The sequence below is a fragment of the Anolis carolinensis genome, chromosome 1 (assembly GCF_035594765.1).
Source record: "Anolis carolinensis isolate JA03-04 chromosome 1, rAnoCar3.1.pri, whole genome shotgun sequence".
NCBI lineage: Eukaryota > Metazoa > Chordata > Lepidosauria > Squamata > Dactyloidae > Anolis > Anolis carolinensis.
The window spans coordinates 270,351,832-270,370,822 of NC_085841.1; the positions used below are offsets into that span (position 1 = coordinate 270,351,832).

The 18,991-nt window shown below is 37.0% G+C and overlaps 1 protein-coding gene and 1 long non-coding RNA gene across 4 annotated transcripts in view; one reads left to right on the forward strand and one right to left on the reverse strand.

Moving 5' to 3' along the window:
* Positions 1-18,991, forward strand: part of abcc8 (ATP binding cassette subfamily C member 8) — a 91,508-nt gene that overhangs the window by 47,544 nt on the left and 24,973 nt on the right. For all 3 annotated transcript variants that reach the window (XM_003214741.4, XM_016993201.2, XM_008107458.3), the window contains 13 exons: positions 1,240-1,280; positions 1,773-1,918; positions 2,678-2,783; positions 4,190-4,300; positions 7,057-7,132; positions 7,499-7,604; positions 8,895-8,930; positions 10,523-10,558; positions 12,160-12,258; positions 13,732-13,816; positions 16,211-16,291; positions 17,201-17,338; positions 18,504-18,629. In XM_003214741.4, coding sequence (XP_003214789.3) covers positions 1,240-1,280; positions 1,773-1,918; positions 2,678-2,783; positions 4,190-4,300; positions 7,057-7,132; positions 7,499-7,604; positions 8,895-8,930; positions 10,523-10,558; positions 12,160-12,258; positions 13,732-13,816; positions 16,211-16,291; positions 17,201-17,338; positions 18,504-18,629 — 1,187 coding nt within the window. The remainder of the gene's footprint in view (positions 1-1,239; positions 1,281-1,772; positions 1,919-2,677; positions 2,784-4,189; positions 4,301-7,056; positions 7,133-7,498; positions 7,605-8,894; positions 8,931-10,522; positions 10,559-12,159; positions 12,259-13,731; positions 13,817-16,210; positions 16,292-17,200; positions 17,339-18,503; positions 18,630-18,991) is intronic.
* The window catches only part of LOC134295380 (uncharacterized), a 35,924-nt gene that overhangs the window by 13,635 nt on the left and 3,298 nt on the right, over positions 1-18,991 (reverse strand). The gene's annotated exons all lie outside the window — the stretch shown is intronic.

The following is an 18,991-nucleotide window of genomic DNA, read 5'->3' on the forward strand; positions in this document are numbered from 1 at the left end:
AGTGTAAATGCAGTTTTGTGTGTGCGCGCGTGTGTGTGTTAGCTTTGGATAGCATATGGAAGGGCTAAAACTCAATTGGAGTTTGTTTTGATGTCTGTGTCTCTGTTCAGAAGCTTTCTCCTCAATTTCTGTCCCTGTGATAATGGGAAAAAATGGCTTTTTGTGGAAACAAGGACTGGCAAGAAAGCTTCAGTGGAGACCCCCTTTCCCCATAACTCTTCCAGGAGTGAATTTCCATCTAGGGGTAGATTTCTCTTACTTCCTGTTGTCTCACCCTCGTTTTTAACTATGAGTCATTTGTAAGCTGGATGTTTAGTAACTCGGGGTCTGCCTGTATACAGATATATTTACCACTGCAAGTTTGAATTTGGTGGCACAATCATTTTTTATGTTTGATAGAGAAGTACCTTCCATGTATACTGCTAAATATAAAATATTTTCAAGTGTCTGAAGCAAATATCCAGACATTGACCACAGTAAATACTGGCATTTCACATGTAAAAATATTCCGATACTTCCTTTAGGTTTACTCATAAAGTCAATATTCATCAAACGTATGCTGTTTTTCCCAACACATACTTATGCACATACTGATCCATTTAGCAGAGCAGCTCTGCATCTAAAACATTCCCCCATTTTATAGTCAATTCCATTACATTCAGTGATCTTATCTACAGAGAGTTAAAAATCTTCTGGCATATCTAGCTGGTGCAATGAGATTACAGGGTGAACCAAGTAAAGTAAATGCAAAAAGGATGTCCTACTATTAAGATAAATTGAGCAGCTGTATATGACAAGTGTTTATTCAAACTAGTAAGAATTTTGGTAATGATTCTGAATGAAAAATTAGTCACATTAGAGTGATAATGGATATTAATGACCAATTTGGAAATTAAACTAAGAGAAAATATATCTTTCTATGGATGTATAATAGCCCTTAAATTCTGTGGCAAGGAAGTCAATAACAGCCACAGTACCAGAAAATCAATATTTTCAGGAAAACTCTGTTTATTATTTTATTTTTATCATTTAATCATCAAATTATCCTAACCAAAAAGGGCAACCTCAAATCTGATGCAATACCTTACTGAGCAAGAACATAATTCAGATGAGTGGCACACAAGAAGGGGAAAGGGGGATCAACAAACATAGATATGAAAATGCATGTTGGTAGAGAGGCTTTGGAACAAAGTATGTTGAAATAATCAGAAAAAATGTTTCTGTTTTTTTTTTTTGCAGTTTTTATGAATGCAGCAATACCTATTGCAGCAGTTCTTATAGTAAGTACAAGCATGTAGTGATATTTACCATTGTAGCAAGAAATACAGACGCCAATAGCCAAATGTTTTGAAGTCTTAGTACGCCTGGTTCTACTAATTTTAATTTAATTTGGTTTGTATTCAAATATTAGTGGGGTTCAACTTGCACTGGAGGGAGGAAATAAAACAGCAATTTTTGTTTGCTGCCCCTGCTTTTTGTGTTTCTGTTCTGATCTGTTCATAGCTGTATCATTTGCAGAATGTATCACCTTTGTATCAACAGAACCCTATACAGGGCTGTCCTTTAGTGTGTTTGTGTTCTTCTTGATCTAATTTAGATTTTTTTTAAAAAAAATCAGCTATACATCCTGTTTATAGCTGATAGATAAATACAGCTCTCTAAAGGATGCCTTTTTTGTATAATTTCCCAGTTTATTAGATCTTTTCAGGTACCAGAATGTATTCCAATGGGCTGGTTGACTGATATAATTTCTTTTGGTTTTTTTTAAAAAGACATTTATCGTCCATGCCCACGTTTTTAAAAATGCTGACTTCTCTCCTTCGGTGGCCTTTGCTTCACTCTCCCTCTTCCACATCCTTGTTACACCCCTGTTCCTGCTCTCCAGTGTGGTTAGATCCACTGTCAAAGCTCTTGTAAGGTAAGATTCCTTGGGTGAAACACACAAAATTGGAACTACTCTATGTTAAATATGCAGCTCCTTCCGACAACTGTTGCAAGATGATATAGTCTTATTTTCCCACTTGTAAAGCTAACCCTACAATCAGTCACTCTGTGCTGACTTAGTTTATAGTTTCCATTATATTGTCACACATTCAGTACATCCAATTAGCATTTCCAAAAGAATGTCAGTCAAGTTCACACTTTAACTATTAAAATTCAAAATCTATCTAACATGGGTAAAGGAGGGGAACTATTTTGAGGCACTGAATTCGCCACAGTCTGTAACCATCGCAATCTTTTTATGATACATGGCATTATAATATAGTATAAGTGTATTATGGTGTCATTGGTACTATTATATGGAGGCAAATATAATACAAAAGCTCGTGAGCTGCAAAACATGCAAGATAGGAAAGTTGATTGTTAGGCCTACTTTAAATTGACATGCAGTGATTCTTAAGCTATCTGATGTGGCGGACCAACCAGAGCTTTTATTCATATCCCAGGGTCAGCACCACCTTAGTGGCCATTCACTTTCTTTTCTGGAAACTTAGACAAACAGGCAGCCAATAGCACATGGACTGGCATCAATTCACAGACTACCTCTATGAGTAGCATTGGCCTAATGCCTTGTACTTGTATTGAAGACTCCTTTGTGGTATTTTTGAAGAGCTATTAACTGGCAGTGTGTGTTATTTATTTTAATTAACCACTTGTCAAAACACTTTTTTCACAGTGTTCAAAAATTGAGTGAATTTCTCTCAAGTGAAGAAATTGGAGAGGAGCATGATAAATGTTCAGAACCAAGATGCAAAGACAACCATAGCAAATATCAAGCTGTTGTAAGTATTAATACTGGATTGTATGTGAAATATCTGAATTATCTACCCCCTATTTTTATAATCTTTGTGAATCACTCCAATAATGTTGGCAGTCCCCTTGCTAATAGTTAACAGTGTCAAAAAGTATTGATGGTCATGTCCATTTATTGAGGACTGTGTTTTGACAAGTTATGTTTATGTTCAGTGGTGAATAATTATTACTGTTTGTGATCAAGAAGGAAGCTCTGAAATGGCTAAGTGACAGCAGTGGAGGTAAAGGGGTAGATCCCTATAGCAGTCTGATGCTACTTTAATTGTCATTACTCCCTCTTATAAAATTCAGGATTTGGTTATTTCAATTTGGTAAGGAATCTAACTTTCTCTCTGCTGGTGAGTAGAGCTCCTTACAGAGGATTTTAAGGGCGGTTCTACACAGCCACTATAGTCCAGTAGAAGCCGGCTCAAGGGCAGGGTGTCCACAAGATGTGCACCCCTAATGTGTGCTGCAATTCTCCTCAAGCCAGCAACAGCACTTTAAATAACCCACTGGAAAGTTCAAATAATGCACTGCGCCCAACCAAAGTATATACCATGCAGGGCTTGAAACAAGCACAGGAAAATGCAGAGTACTTATCAGGATACCACTAGCACACTTTTAAAATGTGGAAACACAACACACTTGAAGGTAAACAATTACTCTATTGGGAGAAGAAACCATATAATTCCTATGGGAACTCTTAATTTCGATCCTTTTATTCTCTTTTTCTATGCCCTACCATGGCCCAGCGCTGATTCTGAATGGACATGGATATGTGCATCAGCACACCCCAGGGAACTGGTTAAGAAAAAACCTGCATTTTCCAGAAGCTGTCTGGACGTAGATACTGGATTCAGGTCCAATCCACATTCAGGGACACTATAGCCACCATCCCAGCCTCCAATTGGTTCTTGGGGTGATTGTGTAAGCATTCCACAGAGGAACTAATTCAGCTTAATACACTTCTTAACTCAATTTTTGTGTCTGTGTAGAACTGCCCTAAGAACTCCATCTCACCAAAACAGTATCAAACTGCTAGAATTCTGTAGTGTGGCTGTGTCATCAATCAGCTATGTACCAATGTGAAACTGCTGACTGGATAACACCCCTGTGGCAGAAATGGGTTGTCTATGGTAGCAGATTTTCCTGACGGTTGGCAAGCTCATGTTTGCATTGCACTAAGATTATGCCCACTACCATCCCACTGCCTGCAACACTGTTTTCCAGCAATTTCTAACAGGCCTGGGTTTTCCTCTGCCATTTTGATTTCTCTGCAGTAGCAGTGAGTGATTTCTACCAGAAAACCTATTCATTCTCCATTGCTAAATAATACTTTTCCACACTCCAATCATCACTTATCATCTATTTCTTTCTTCCCGGTCCTGCACAGCCCCTCAAAGTTGTTAACCGTAAAAGGCCTACCAGAGAGGACTGGAATAATTACAACTCTCCTATAAGAAGACCTGTTAAAGTCACAGAAGCAGAAGATTATTGTGTAAAGGTGATAATAAGGTCACTCTTTCTAATAACATTGTTATTAATAAACTTGGGGTTCCAGAATCACAGAATTGGGTTGAAAAAGCAAATAATATATAGAACCTGAAACATGTATTTGGATTGCAAAATTGCCAAAAGGGTTATTTCTCATTGAAATATTTTGGATCATTCCCTGATTTTTAAAAATGAAAGGAATCAGTTTGGTAGTGTGGTTATCAAATACCATGGCAAGTCTTATTGAAAAGACATGACTCACTGTCCCATACACACAGATGGAGCCTTGTTTGGAAATTTACTTTGTGCTAGGGTTTAGTACTGAGATCTGATTTCATCTGCTTCTGAAACAGAAGAATAAATTACTTCCAGGCAGAAAAAAATATTCATTTTTTCCAATACCGAGGAAGTAGAGAGAATCCTCATGTCTTAGAAATTAGAGAGAAAAGCTACCAGGAAAGAGAGTGATGTTTCCTTAAATAGATCACTTTTTCTAGAAATTAAGAAATTGATATTCTTTGCTTGATTGACCCAGGGTACAAGCAGAACTGTGATTTTATTCACCACCTGTGTGGGTCCTCACTTACTAACCTACATTCCTGTGGTCTGTTATTCTTTCTGAGCAGCATGTATGTTCATCAAAGAGCATGTGACTCTTTGAAATTCTTTCCCCCATCAGCCTGCGGGGACAGTTGCCCACCAAATGTTTTACCCGAATTTGAATTTTGTCATTGAGTATAAATGATGAAGTATTAAAATTTCATTTTTAATCTTTACTGAAGTCATATTAGCCTGGAATTGCACATCTGTAACTGATTTGTAGTTACAATCCCTATGTAGTTTCAATGACAGCATTGTTGCAATGATCATAACTACCCTCCCAAACCTCTTGGCCACATTGAGAGGAGATGTGCAAGTAATTGGGGCATGGATGTGTTTCTACTCAAAACGGTCAGATTTGTTCCTGTTCAGTGAAACGATAGCCAAAGATTACACCAAGATTGTTGTTAGACAGTCTACAGAAGGAGGCCAAATGGCGAGGTAATCCTGGAAAGACTAGTTAACTAAAAATTACAAGTTTCAAAATCATTAGTAGCCGTTTTTTCCTTCATCAGCATACAGTGTTCCCAATTGGTACTCTCTCTCTACTTAATATAAAATGGATACATTGTCTAGGTTTAAACAGTGCAAGCATCAGACCATAATTTACATCTAATTGTAATAGCAGAGGGCATTAAATTTTCCATGTAAATGAAGACATTTCATGGTTTATGACCACCATATCTGTGCAGAAGCAGTTTAAACTGAGCAGGACGTGGCAGATCTCTATTAAATTTTTCTTCTTCTCAATTGCCCTGTATTTTAGCTATGTAGCCAGTGGCGCCAAATCAGCAGCTTTGGCTTGATCTGAAAATTGTACATTATCACAGAAATGTGTGTGTGTTATGTTCTTCAGCAACATCAGGTGGATGCCATTCCCACCCCTTCCTCCCAGACAGCAGGACTATGACATTCAGAAGCATAACCTTTTTTGTAATTCTGTTACAACCTCGCTATGTAGTGGGAGGGAAATGAAAACATCATTTATTCATGCCCCAGTGGTCAGCAGAACAATCCTTCTTATCTCAGTGATGCCCAGTACATTAGTTTGAGGGTGGAGGGTCAGGCTGGTAGATGCTATTAAGTTACATATACATATCGAAGTAGACTGTGTAGAATTTTGGCCATATTCTTTTAGATTAAGTATTTTTTTTAAAAAATGGATAGCCCCACTCTGTGCATGTTGAGCTTAAAAAGTCCTTCTTCATTTAATGCTATTTATGTCTGAGTCCACAGTGCACTGCCAATGTAATCATGCCATGCAATCCTAAACACATTTTCTCAAGAGTGGGCCCAGGGATAGTTGATGAGCAATGCTCAGTCAGCAGCTAGCTGCAGTTCTGCACTGGAAGAAGAGAACTGATATCACCCTCCTAGATTTGCAACCAGTCTTTGGAAACCAGGAGAGAGAACCATCTCCCATCTGCAGTGCTGTAGTGGGGTACTCCCTGAGGGCCTCCAACTGTTTGCCTTCCCAATAAATGCCCATAGTAACACACTCCCATTCACAGAAGCTGATTTTGGAGGTGGAAGCTTAACAGTATGGGTAGAATGGTGAAAGATCTTGATCATATTATTAGGCACAAATTGCACTATGCTGATGCAATACACTAAATATCCAGTCTGCCATGCACCGTAGATCGCTCTGTTCATCCTGCATTCCAATCTTTTTGTTAATAATCTGCATCTGGATCCTGGAAGACCAAAGGCTCATGTCTTGAACTCCAGTGTGTGTCTGGATAATTGACAAAGCTGAGCTGTCTGTGGTGACCCTGTGTTGCTATGTTTCCTTTGGCTTGCTGGAAGTAGAAAGGGTGGGGTGTTGGGGAGGGTACATTAGTATAGCAAATATGTGGATTATGTGACAAGTGTGTGGCCTGAATTGGTTTTTTTAAAAAAATATATTCAAATTATCCACAGAATTTGTATAAACTTAAAACAATCCTTACATCCCACATAATATATGAATGTGATATTTGTGTGAAAGAGCACAGAATTACCATACCATGTTAAGCCAAGTAATAAAAACAAAAGACAAGGTAATCAAATACATCTAGAACTAAAATGTTTAGTAAAAATTCATACAGGTATTTAAAAGAAAAATGTGAGGGAATTTTAGTAACAATAAAATATTTTTCTTCTTCTCTGTTGGTGTTACTGCCATAGGTCACAAATGGATTTTTCACGTGGACACCTGAAGGAGCTTCAACATTGTCCAGTATTGATATTCGAATTCCTCAAGGTACTGATCCATCCAATCACAACAATAATCATAATAATCATGCACATTTTAAAAATACTCCTGAGCAAAAAGAATAGGTGTATAGATGGCGTCTTATACACACAGATCAAAAGTTGTCATGTGCCCTTATCCATCACTGCACAACCCCACAACGTGACTTGGGAAGTATTTATTTTATTTATTTACAACATTTATACCCCGCCCTTCTCACGCAAGGGGACTCAGGGCGGCTGTATCTTCCAATTCATGTTTCCAACATGTTTGATAGGAAATGCATAGCCTCATCGGTTGCCTAAAGCTCTCTGGCTTGCTGCCTGTGTCTTCGGTAAGTCAAAATGTCACATGAAATTACGTTTATTATTGTAGGTCAGTTGACAATGATTGTGGGCCAAGTGGGCTGTGGTAAATCATCGCTCTTGCTAGGAATACTCGGGGAGATGCAGAAGGTGTCAGGAAATGTAACATGGAACAGGTAATGTTATTTAAACTTTATATTATTGATGAATTACATGTTTGCATTACTGTGACATTACAAGGGAAGAGTAAACTTGTACCAGTGCCATGTTCTTGTTGCACAGGAATTTGATTATGGATGTAGTGAATGTTGAACTGCATATGTACAGTGTGTCTTTATAATTATATTGGCTTTCTTTGTTTAATTCTTTCATCCACAGAGCAACCAACATGCTTAGAAAATAAATATAAATATTGTATTTATTTTATTTAATGAAAGTATCTGTAAGCTGTACTGATTTTAGTACAGACACACTAGTGTTGTTTTAAGAATCTATTACAGTTTCCAGAAAGTGCATGCAAAGACAGCAGCATTGCCTTGATGGTTAACATTCTCTTTGTTAAGCTTGTTCTAATATGATGCCAAGGTCACTTAAGTCACTTGCACAGTATGCATCACACTGCTTTACAGATTATCAACATTACAACTTCTGTTGAACCATCTATTAGCTGGAGGACATGCTGACTAGAGTACTTGTTGTTTCTATTTTTACTTTGAAGCATGTGCTAGAAATCCAAATTTGATCTGACCAGTAAAGGAATATTTCCACCCATATTATATTACCCATCTAAACTATCCCAAGCACACTCTTGTTCACAGCATAGCTAAGGGAACAAATGACTATAGGTGTGTATTGTTTGTGCCTTTTTTTTTTTGCTTCAGTTACTTTATTACTGCTCAGATCTAGCTGGTCAGCCGGGATGCTACTTGCTCTAAAGCAGGCATGGATACTTTTTTGGCCTCCAGATAATACTGGATTGCAGCTTCCCTCATGAATGGCTAGGGCTGATGGGAGGTGTAATCCAACAATTGGGTGGGGGGCACAGAATCTCCAGTCTGTTTCAGAATCATCTCAGACTGCACAACTACTTTACATCTTTGTTGTATATGTAGGGAACTCTCTTAACTTGGCTAACACCAGATAAATGACACATGCTACATAATGTGTTCATTAATCGGTATTTTACAAATTTCTAATAATAGTAGCTTGGCTTTGTAATTTAAGTTTATGAACATCATAAAAATAATAAAGTTTTTAGGTGAATATGTAGAAATTTCAACTTGATTTTTAAAAAATGTTGAAAAATCCTTTAGTTTGGTTTTTTTTAAAATTGCTAGAACACTGGAAGAATGGATTCAGCTGTATGAAAAATATTTATCAATAACTGTCAATGGTCCTTTATACAAACTGTACTTACATTAACAAGGGTTTGTTTTGGTTTTTTTTGTCTTTTGCTGATGTTGTAGTAATATTCCTGACAATGAGACAGGGGAAGATAGCAGGTACAGTACTACATAAGAATTTTGTTCATCAGTTTTATATCCTCCAACAGTTCCTGTTTTCCAGGCATGCACCTGATTAATACTCATCTCATCTTTTCAATTGTTTTTCCTCATTTCTGTCCCTCTGTTGTTTTTCCCTTTGTCCCCTTCATTTCAACTGTTACAAACTTAATTCAAAATGCAAATGTAGTTTTCATTCAATTAACTCAGTGGGAAAAGAGGGTGGATAAAGTGTTACCCTTCCCAGTAGACTCGGGCAAGAGGAAACTTCTGCAACTTCTTCTTGCTCTTGTGCTTTTCCTCATTACTACATTTTGCAGTCTTTACCACACTCCAATGTTCTTCGGCCATATGTGCCTGGTTTTCATCTGTGAAATGTTGAAAGGTAGGAATATTTTTATAGCTATTAAACTATACAGAAATCTAAAAGAGCCCTGCTATCTACAAAAAAGAAATACATGCTTGCAGATATTAAAAATGAAAGGAAGCTATATTTTTGTAGCAGCAAAATTCTGGAAGACGACTTTATTACACTCTGCTCATGTCATGACATGGTCATCATTCCAATTCAATGAATGGAACCAGGAATATTACTTCAGGCAGACTTTTACCCAATAAACAAAATACAAAGATTTGTGTTGATAAAACTTCATGGGTTCATGCTGTTTGGATTTTTTTTCTTGAGGATGCCCATGTGCAATGAACCACATCTCATTTTTTTGTATTTAATATATGAATGAACTACTTTCTCTGTCTTATAAGCGCTTGAGGCAGTGTACAATTCAAATCAAATGTTAAATGCCTCAACCCATTATAAAACCGCTGGGAGAAAAACAACAAAAATTAGCACTGTAAAAATAGAGCCCACCACAATCAGCTGTTGAACTCTCTCCTAGTAAATATCTAATAAGAAAACGTATTAAAGCTTAGGTGAATGTTGATTAGGGAATCTAATGAATCGAGCCATGTCAGTAAGACAAAGCTAGCTCACTAGTTAATTTCCAAGATCTGTGGAGTCCACCTGAAAGTGGATATGACCTAAGTAGCCCTGTAATGATGATAGTCCACTCAATTCTCAGACCAGTCAAGGCTTGAAGGTATGTCAAAATGAAACAAAACTTGGAGAAGAGAAAACTGGGTGATAACATGATAGCTATCTTTAATACATGAAGAAAACTGAATTTTTTTGTTTTCTACTATCCTAAAGATTAGAACATGAACCAATGGATTCAAATACAGGAAAATAAATTATGCCTAACTTAAGAACTTTTTTTACTGTAAGATCTGTTCAGTAGTAGAATAGACTGCTTCAAAGAGTGGTAGACTGTCTAGAAATGTTTTGGCCAGATCTACTTGAAAGTGGCAAAGAGAAATAACTATCAAATTATGTCTATATCAATTTAAGCTGCTCATTGATACAAATGGGTCATAGAATTGTTGCTGATTTCAGAGATATTTGTGAACCAGTAAATTTCTGCCCATGATTTTAATAATAAAAATATAATTATTTAATCTCCTGAGTTTCAGATTAAATTTCACTCTAAATATTTGTAAATATATGTATAATATTTTACTGTATGCTTTTTGTTTAGCCCAGAGAGGGAAACTGCTGTTGACTTGGAAACCAGGTATTGCATTTTTAATATGACCTAGAAATAATTCAGAGATATCTGTAAATGATGTGTTCTCATTCTGCCAGACAAAAAATTGTTGTTTTTTTTTTAAGTTCTATTTAGTAAACAACTAAGAAGACATATTAATTGAGTTGAAGACAAGAATGAGTTAGCTAGGGCTAGAAAAAAACCACAGTTCAGTACCCTGGAGAGCCACTGCCACTGGTTTTATATTGTTCTTTTTACTCAACACTGCCATGTACAATACCAGGCTGATTGGGCAAATACTTCTGGCTTAATATAAATCACCCTTCTATGTTCCAAAACTTGTTTGTTTGTTATCAGGGCAGCTCCTATAGCCAAGCCAAAGGGCTATGCCATGTGGAGAACAGCAGGCATCTGACCTGCAAGGCAACCCATAACAAGACCATCAATACCCAATATTTGGTTTTTACAACTTCTGGCCTGTTGAGATAATGCAGAAGCAAACTTAATGCTCACTGCTGGCATTAGCATTTTCTTTTTTAAAAAAAACATACAGGATTTGGCTATTATATCCTTGCCTACAGTTACAAGCTCTGATACTCTTAATGGATCGGCCATCATGGAATTAGACAGGTGGAAAGACAGAAAAGTGGCCAAAGAAACTAAGCACAGGTGCATGATTCAAGCAGCAAATCTTTTAACACTAGAGTGACATTCGCAATGGAGATGTAAAATATTTTCCAGACAACTAAAACCAGACAGCTGTCTGAACACCATCAGAAAGAGGTATCATCATAAACTTGTATTCTGCAGTTCAATAAAACCTATGGGTGTTTAACTTATCTCTATTAATCCATGTCACAGAAAGCCCAAAAGTTATATATTCATCATGACTTAGTACAAATCTAAATTGCTTGTTTTTGGAACCAACTTAGAGCTCTTTCCAGAAAAGCAAGTTTTGCCAAATCAATGAGACTTGATAGAACCCTTCCAGGGATGTCAAACTTTTCAGCTATGCTATCCTTGATGTGATAATGTCTTATATGACTCCACTTACTAACCCATCCATGTTTGCCATAATAAATGTTGTTCAAATGAAGATTTTTTGCAATTGCACTTTAAGACTAGAACCATGTTGTTATAAGGCTGCATAGTTTCCAATCACACCTGTATTTATATTTTGAGGGACGTTGCTGGTGGGAGCATCCTGTTCCTTCCTGTGCAACAGCCTTTGCCTTGGGCCCGCAACAGAGTCCCAGAGGGCTTTTGGTCAAAGCTCCATCTTCTTGCCCACCAATTGGCTTCATGATTCTGGCCAGGCATGAGCTTCTTAGGACGAAGTAGGAGAGAAGGAGCAGTCTTTATTTCCCCTACTCTAAACCCACCTTGGAAGATTTGCACCTTGGAACCTTGAGAGGCAGAAAATGTTACAAATGTTTTCTCTGTATGAGAGAGAAATATGGCAGAACATAATTGCATATGTAAAATGAGACATTCAATAAATGCATTAGTGGAAAATAATCACTGTCTGTTTAAATAAATATTAACCACAGTAAACCAGAACCCCCTTCTCTCACTCACTCTGTCTCTGTGTGTATATCTATGTTTGTGTATGTGTGTGTGTTTTCCAGGAAAAGAGGATCAGTGGCATATGCTTCCCAGAAACCATGGTTGCTAAATGCTACTGTGGAAGAGAACATTACATTTGAAAGCCCCTTCAATAAACAAAGGTAATGTATTTGAGTAGCACATGTATATACATAATAGTCATTCAGTCTTACCACCTATTTAGTGATTTTTTTTTCAAATTGTCAACACTGCTTTCCTGGTTACATGGCCCAGTTATTGAATTTTTATGTCAGAGGCAATGTCTTGGGATAAAAATGATTTGAGGCATTGAATTATACTGATCACATGCCAGACTTTTCTTTAAAGCTGTGTATTAATATCTGCTGTACTTCACCTTTCGAAGTGCCAGTTTAACACATCACAAAAAAGCCTTTTGGGAGCTACTGAACTATACTTCCATGTGGCATAGAGCATGCGAATTGAGGCTGGAGTGGCCACAAGTAGATCAAGAATTTGCTTTGATGTTTCAAACTGAAATGTTAACAAAAATATTATAAATTCAAATATTTAAATATTGATTCAAGAGTGGGAAACTGCAGAGGGGTAGGAGAATTCACCTCCCCCATGCCTTTCCAACAGACCTCACTTACACAATTTGGCATTCCAGAAATGAAGTAAAAGTTTTTCCACCCATCATTTTGAAGTAAAACCTCTTCCACCCCTGATTTTTAGCTGTTTTATTTGGACCAGCAAGGACCCTGGGGGAGCCAAGGAAATTAACTTTTTGAGTGCAGTTCAGAATATACTTAGCTAGTTTGGGGGTGGAGATCACCCAAAACCTTGTTTTAATTTTCAGAGTATCTGGGTACTTCAGGGCCCACAGTTTGTTAGATTACATGTGCCTTTGATCGGATCTTGTAAGGTGGTTTTATGCTCTCCTTATCTTATTTCTCTCTCTTTCACTGGGAAGCAGTCTATGTTTAACATCTGCCATTAGCAACTTGCGTTATGTTCCATATGATCAATACAACCTCTGTAAATAAAGCCACAATGAAAATGATTTAAAAAGTTAATGGTATGATAGAATTGTAGTTTACTGTTTGTTTGTTTCTTTATTAAGATTTGTTATCGGTAGTGCAACCACATTCTGCATCACTTTTCCATTTGTAGTGTATAATAATCTGCTTTTACCAACACAAATAATAACTGGAATACACTGTTCTTGATGCAGAGCATAAATATGGTTCTAGATTCAAATCTTTGGGGTGTCACTTGATCCTAAAATGCTGTTGTAGCATTAAACCTGGAAATTATACCGATCAAGTCATTTCTTAAATGTGGCAATGTGAAGATTTGTGTTGGATCTCCTAAGGATAATTTAAGCCCAGCAACAAAACCAGGGAATAGTTAATCTATTTTTAACCTTGGAATGCCCTATAGTGCATTATTAGCTAAAACAACATTTATTTACCTGGAACAGGCAGAGTTCCCATTAGAACAATTAGTGCTCAGTAAACATGCTTTTTCCAGCGTGTGACTTCTCCAGCTGATTAATCTTACTCTTAAAAGCAAGTAAAATGTGCTTGTAAGGCAGTATCTATGTGGGTTGACAATTACCCGTTCTGTTTCCACAGGTACAATGCAGTAATTGATGCCTGCTCTCTTCAGCCTGATATTGACATACTACCTCATGGAGACCAAACTCAGATTGGAGAGAGGGTTAGTAATCATACTCAGGATACATATGCATTAATTAAACATCCTGATTTGTCATGTGTTCTTAAAAATCAGACCGTTATTTGGGAAAACCAGTGTGAAGAGCAAATATACTTTCAGATCATTAGTTTGAAAGCTTTACACTTATGTAAACCTTATTGCCGTTTTAGCTAACAAAACACTTATTTTAAGCTATACTCAATATATCTGATATCACATAAATGCTATCTTTGGGATTTATATATACTGAATAAAATAGGTCTTTAACATTATCTAGACTGCATTAGATGACATCATAAAACATTCCAGTTTTCATGAACTACTAAAATTCTCTTTTAGCATCACATGATTTATTTCTTTATTCTGATGTGACTAAACGGTATCTATTGGTTTTATGTGAAGAATTAGGTTTTCAGCTGGAAACAATGTTGGAGTGTAAAATGCACAAGTGTCATTGTGTGGAGGGTCAATTCCTTCACACACACACACACAAATTAGTTAGATAATGTGAAGAAGCATGAAATCCTAACTGCACAAGGTGATTCTTTTAAGTCTTTACTAGATAAATAAAATTTCAGATTCTGACAATGTATGTTTTAAGGAAAGTAGTAACCCACACTCTGACTTAACCCCATGGGGCTCTTTTATGAGTCTTTGACATCTCCAAATTCCTTGGGCTAAGAAAAGGAAGGAGTGAAAGAAAAGGAAACATAATAAAAAGTGTATCTCCTTGAACCACCAGTATCCCCAAGTATCCATTTTAGAAAATAGGAAATGGACTTCCAGTCACTTACAGGGGTTTTGGTGGTGGTTTTTTGCAGAAGGGATTTTTGGCAGTCCCCATGGCCCCAAAACGTTTGCAGGTGCATATAATTGGCTCACAGAATGACTACAATAGCCAACCTATATTTCGAGGAGTAGCATGAACATCTGTCGTTGGTATTGCCTTTAATAATAATAATAATATTAAATTATAATAATATTAAAGTTCTGGAACACAACACACCAGACATCACAGTTGTGGAAAGGAAAAAGGTTTGGATCATTGATGTTGCCATCCCAGGTGACAGTCGCATTGACGAAAAACAACAGGAAAAACTCAGCCGCTATCAGGACCTCAAAATTGAACTTCAAAGACTCTGGCAGAAACCAGTGCAGGTGGTCCCGGTGGTGATCAGCACATTGGGTGCCATGCCAAAAGATCTCAGTCGGCATTTGGAAACAATAGACATTGACAAAATCACCATCTGCCAACTGCAAAAGGTCACCCTACTGGGATCTGCGCGCATCATTCGAAAATACATCACACAGTCCTAGACACTTGGGAAGTGTATGACTTGTGATTTTGTGATATGAAATCCAGCATATCTATCTTGTTTGCTGTGTCATAATAAAATAATAATAATCCACTTTATTTATATTCTGCTTTATCTTCCCGGAGGGAACAGATTACCGTAATAAGGCACATATAAGGCAAACATTGACATACAATACACAGACATACAATATACAGACAAAGGCCTTCCCCTCCCTTTTCATCTCTAGCATCTGGAGGCAGTGCTCAACTCTGGCCATGGAGAGGTGCATTTGTTCCATTTTTCCATGCCAAGGAACCTGTTGTCCATATTCATCTCCAATCTTGTTGCTGGCATGTCTACATGGGGTGCCCTTTTACTTTCCCGCCAGGGTAGTACCAATGGATCTACTCACATCACATGCTTTTGAACTGCTACGTTGGCAGAAGCTAGGGCTGCCTCGTGGCTTCGAACTGTCAACCCTCCTGTCAGCAGATTTCCTGCAGCTAGTGGTTTAACCCACTGCACCACCACAGTCTTTGATTCATTCCAGCATATCACAATGTTAAAGCAATTCTTGGCAAGATTTCTACAATAAACGTTTGCTCTTCCCTTCCTTTGATGCTGAGTGTGTCATTCCCTAGGCCATCCAATGGGTTTCCATTGCTAAGCAGAGATTCAGACTCTGGTCTCCCAGAATTCTGGCCCAATATTCAGCTTACATAAAACAGTGGGCTAAAAGTTTGGACTTCAGCACTTGAATATAAAGTCATATCCTTTCTTAGCCATATCCTTTTCTTAGACATTAATGTCCTTGACCAGCTCATTATCTACTGTAAAGTAGATCAGGAGCTATTGTGGGGACCAATGCTATAGTAAATGATAAATCATCTTTTTATACTTTCAAAGCATAAAGTAACAACAGTTACTAGACATTCTTGAGAGAGGATGAAAATGTTGTCTTGTTCAATAGCTGTGGATACTTTTCTCTTTGCTTTATCCAAAGAATACATTGCTTTTAAATTAAACTCAGTGTGCTTTGTGAGAGTAAAATTTAAGCAACAGTAGCTCACAATTAACAATGTTGTTATAACACCTACAGGGCATTAATCTGTCTGGAGGTCAGCGCCAACGAATCAGTGTTGCAAGAGCTCTTTACCAACAGACAAACGTTGTGTTCCTGGTAAGCTGTGCATATCGAATTCCAAACTATAAATTAAAACTTGTAAAAGTCATCATTTCAGAAAATCCTGTGCCTGACTAGATCTGTATCCAGGCATTTTTATATGCCTGGACTAGCAACTAATCTGATCTCAATCTGCTTGTGCCAAAACATTAATAAACATACACAAACATCCAAAGGGTTATGGTGACACAGCTTGGCCCTGCAATGTGTTTGAGAAAAGAAGGAAGCATATCTACAGAATAATCCACAAAGGACCACAAAATGTATAGAAATGGATTGGTAAACCAAATAGTCAAGATTATTTGCTTATGAGAGTGAAATATTAAGTATAAACCTAAGACTTAAGACTTCCATGGGACAAAACGGTGGCATTAACCAAAGACATGTGATTCTACTATGGTTCTTGTTTAGCATATTGGAGTCATACAACCTACAAATGAACTCTGTGGTGCAATGAAAATATATGGATCAGAAATGAGATAAGACAAGGGGTCAGCTAAGCCATACAAAAAATAAAGTTGTTGTGATTTTATTATTCCTGGTCTATTTCATTCTCCAGCTGCTATAAGTTGTCATGGGCCAATCCTCATTCATTAAGAAGCCATGGAGGGTTTGTATAATGTGTTTGCTGAGTCCTATACAGCATTGCAGCCAGACAATACCATTGCAACATATGCTTCTCTCACATGGTCTCTGTGAAAACCGCACATGTGGTAGTTAGTTGCACGTGTGTTGATAAAATGGTGTTTAGAAATGTCTTCATACCTAGTCATTGAAATCCAGAAAGTGGTTAATCCTTTCCTGGAAAGACATAGACTTTTGCACTGCATCCTAAAGGAGGTACATTCTATAAAGCATGTTTCTACTGTAAAGTAATGCTCTATAAATATATTTTATGTTGATTAGGATGATCCATTTTCTGCACTGGATATCCACTTAAGTGACCATCTTATGCAAGAAGGAATCCTTAATATGCTGCGGGATGACAAGAGAACTGTTGTTCTGGTTACTCACAAACTACAGTATCTACCCCATGCCGACTGGGTAATAAAGCATTTTTGTTGTGTTAATGAAGAAACATAAAAGGAATTTGTATATGAATGACTCAATCAAAATGAAGCACTTAGTAAATTACATTATTCAGCCAAAGCTAGGTACTTTTAAAACCCATTGACTTTAGCTGCCCATAACCAATTGCTGATCCCAACTACAGCAAGCCTGTTAAATGAATAGAAGTATGTGTTTTTTTCCTGAGTTCCCATTGATTTGAATACTGTGCTCCAAGTGGGACAAGCAAGTAGATTTAATATTGTGGGAAAAATTGAATACCGTATATACTCGAGTATAAGCCAAGTTTTTAGGGCTGAAAAAGCCCCCCCACCCCCCTCGGCTTATACTTGAGTGAAGGTCCTGGCTGGCTTATATTCGGGTTGGCTTATACTCGAGTATATATGGTAAGTTTAACTCAATCTCTGGCAGAAATAGGATGTATGTATTCTTATGCTGGAGTATTTGATTACCACTCAACCTTATTTTTGAATTATTTTTATTGTTATTATTTTTGCTGTCATCACATCTCTGTAGCCCTAGTAAAACATGTATGCTTTGTAACACTGTACACCTGTAACTTGGCAAAATTGGAAAGTAGAACTTCAAAAGACGGTCCTTGATTTTTGTATTTTTAAATATCTTTTCTAGCTCTCAGAAAGTGACTTGAACAATATTAAAAATAAATAAAGAGAGACAATTATGTTTTATGCAATGTTCACAAACATTTACCTGATAGCAGAATAAGGTTCATATAAAGCATTGCCTATGGTAATTTAAAGAAAATAACTAAAATAACAGAAGCAAAAAAACTCCATTCTAAACCTAATTATTTTGGACAAATATTGTTTATTTCTGAGATGTAATAGTTAACTTTTGAAGAAAAAGCAAGTGGCAATAAATCAGTTTTAAAAAAATGATTTATAATTCTCCTTACAAACCTTGGCACATGCACGCACAAATTGCAAATCTATCATAAGGTTTTCTTTTTAAGCCTTCGGGTCACCTGTTGACTTTGCGCAGCCATGTGAATTGCATAAATATTTAAAACTAGTTAACAAAAATAATCCTCAAGGCACATGTATACTAATAAAAATACTTGGTTAATTCGTTATATAAAAGGACATTAATGTTTAATAATCAACATTTTAAATTGTTACAGATTATTGCAATGAAGGATGGTACCATTCAGAGAGAAGGCACACTCAAGGATATTCAGAAATCAGAAACGGAGCTCTTTGAACATTGGAAAACACTCATGAATCGACAGGATCAGGAGCTGGAGAAGGCATGTTTTGTTTTTCCAACATCTTAACATGATTGTTCCTTATGTGGTAAATGAAGCATTTAGTTTTGAAATGCTGTTATGATGAAAATACTTTTTCTGCTTTGTTCATTACGTAAGGGTTGTGAAAATCTAACCTGTAGCCACTTGTGATCTCCCAAGGCTGGTCCCCTGGAGATTGAACATAAAAAAATGGAAAACAAACAAAGACTAAGGAAGCCTTGAGGTGCTTAAGAGAGTCCTTCGTAACAACTACATTAACTCCTTGAATGGCATTACTTGCATATTGTGTAGTGCAGGGGTCAATAACTGTCATACATTAGAGGCCACATTAATCCTCCAGAGCGGTGACACCAGCTCCCACA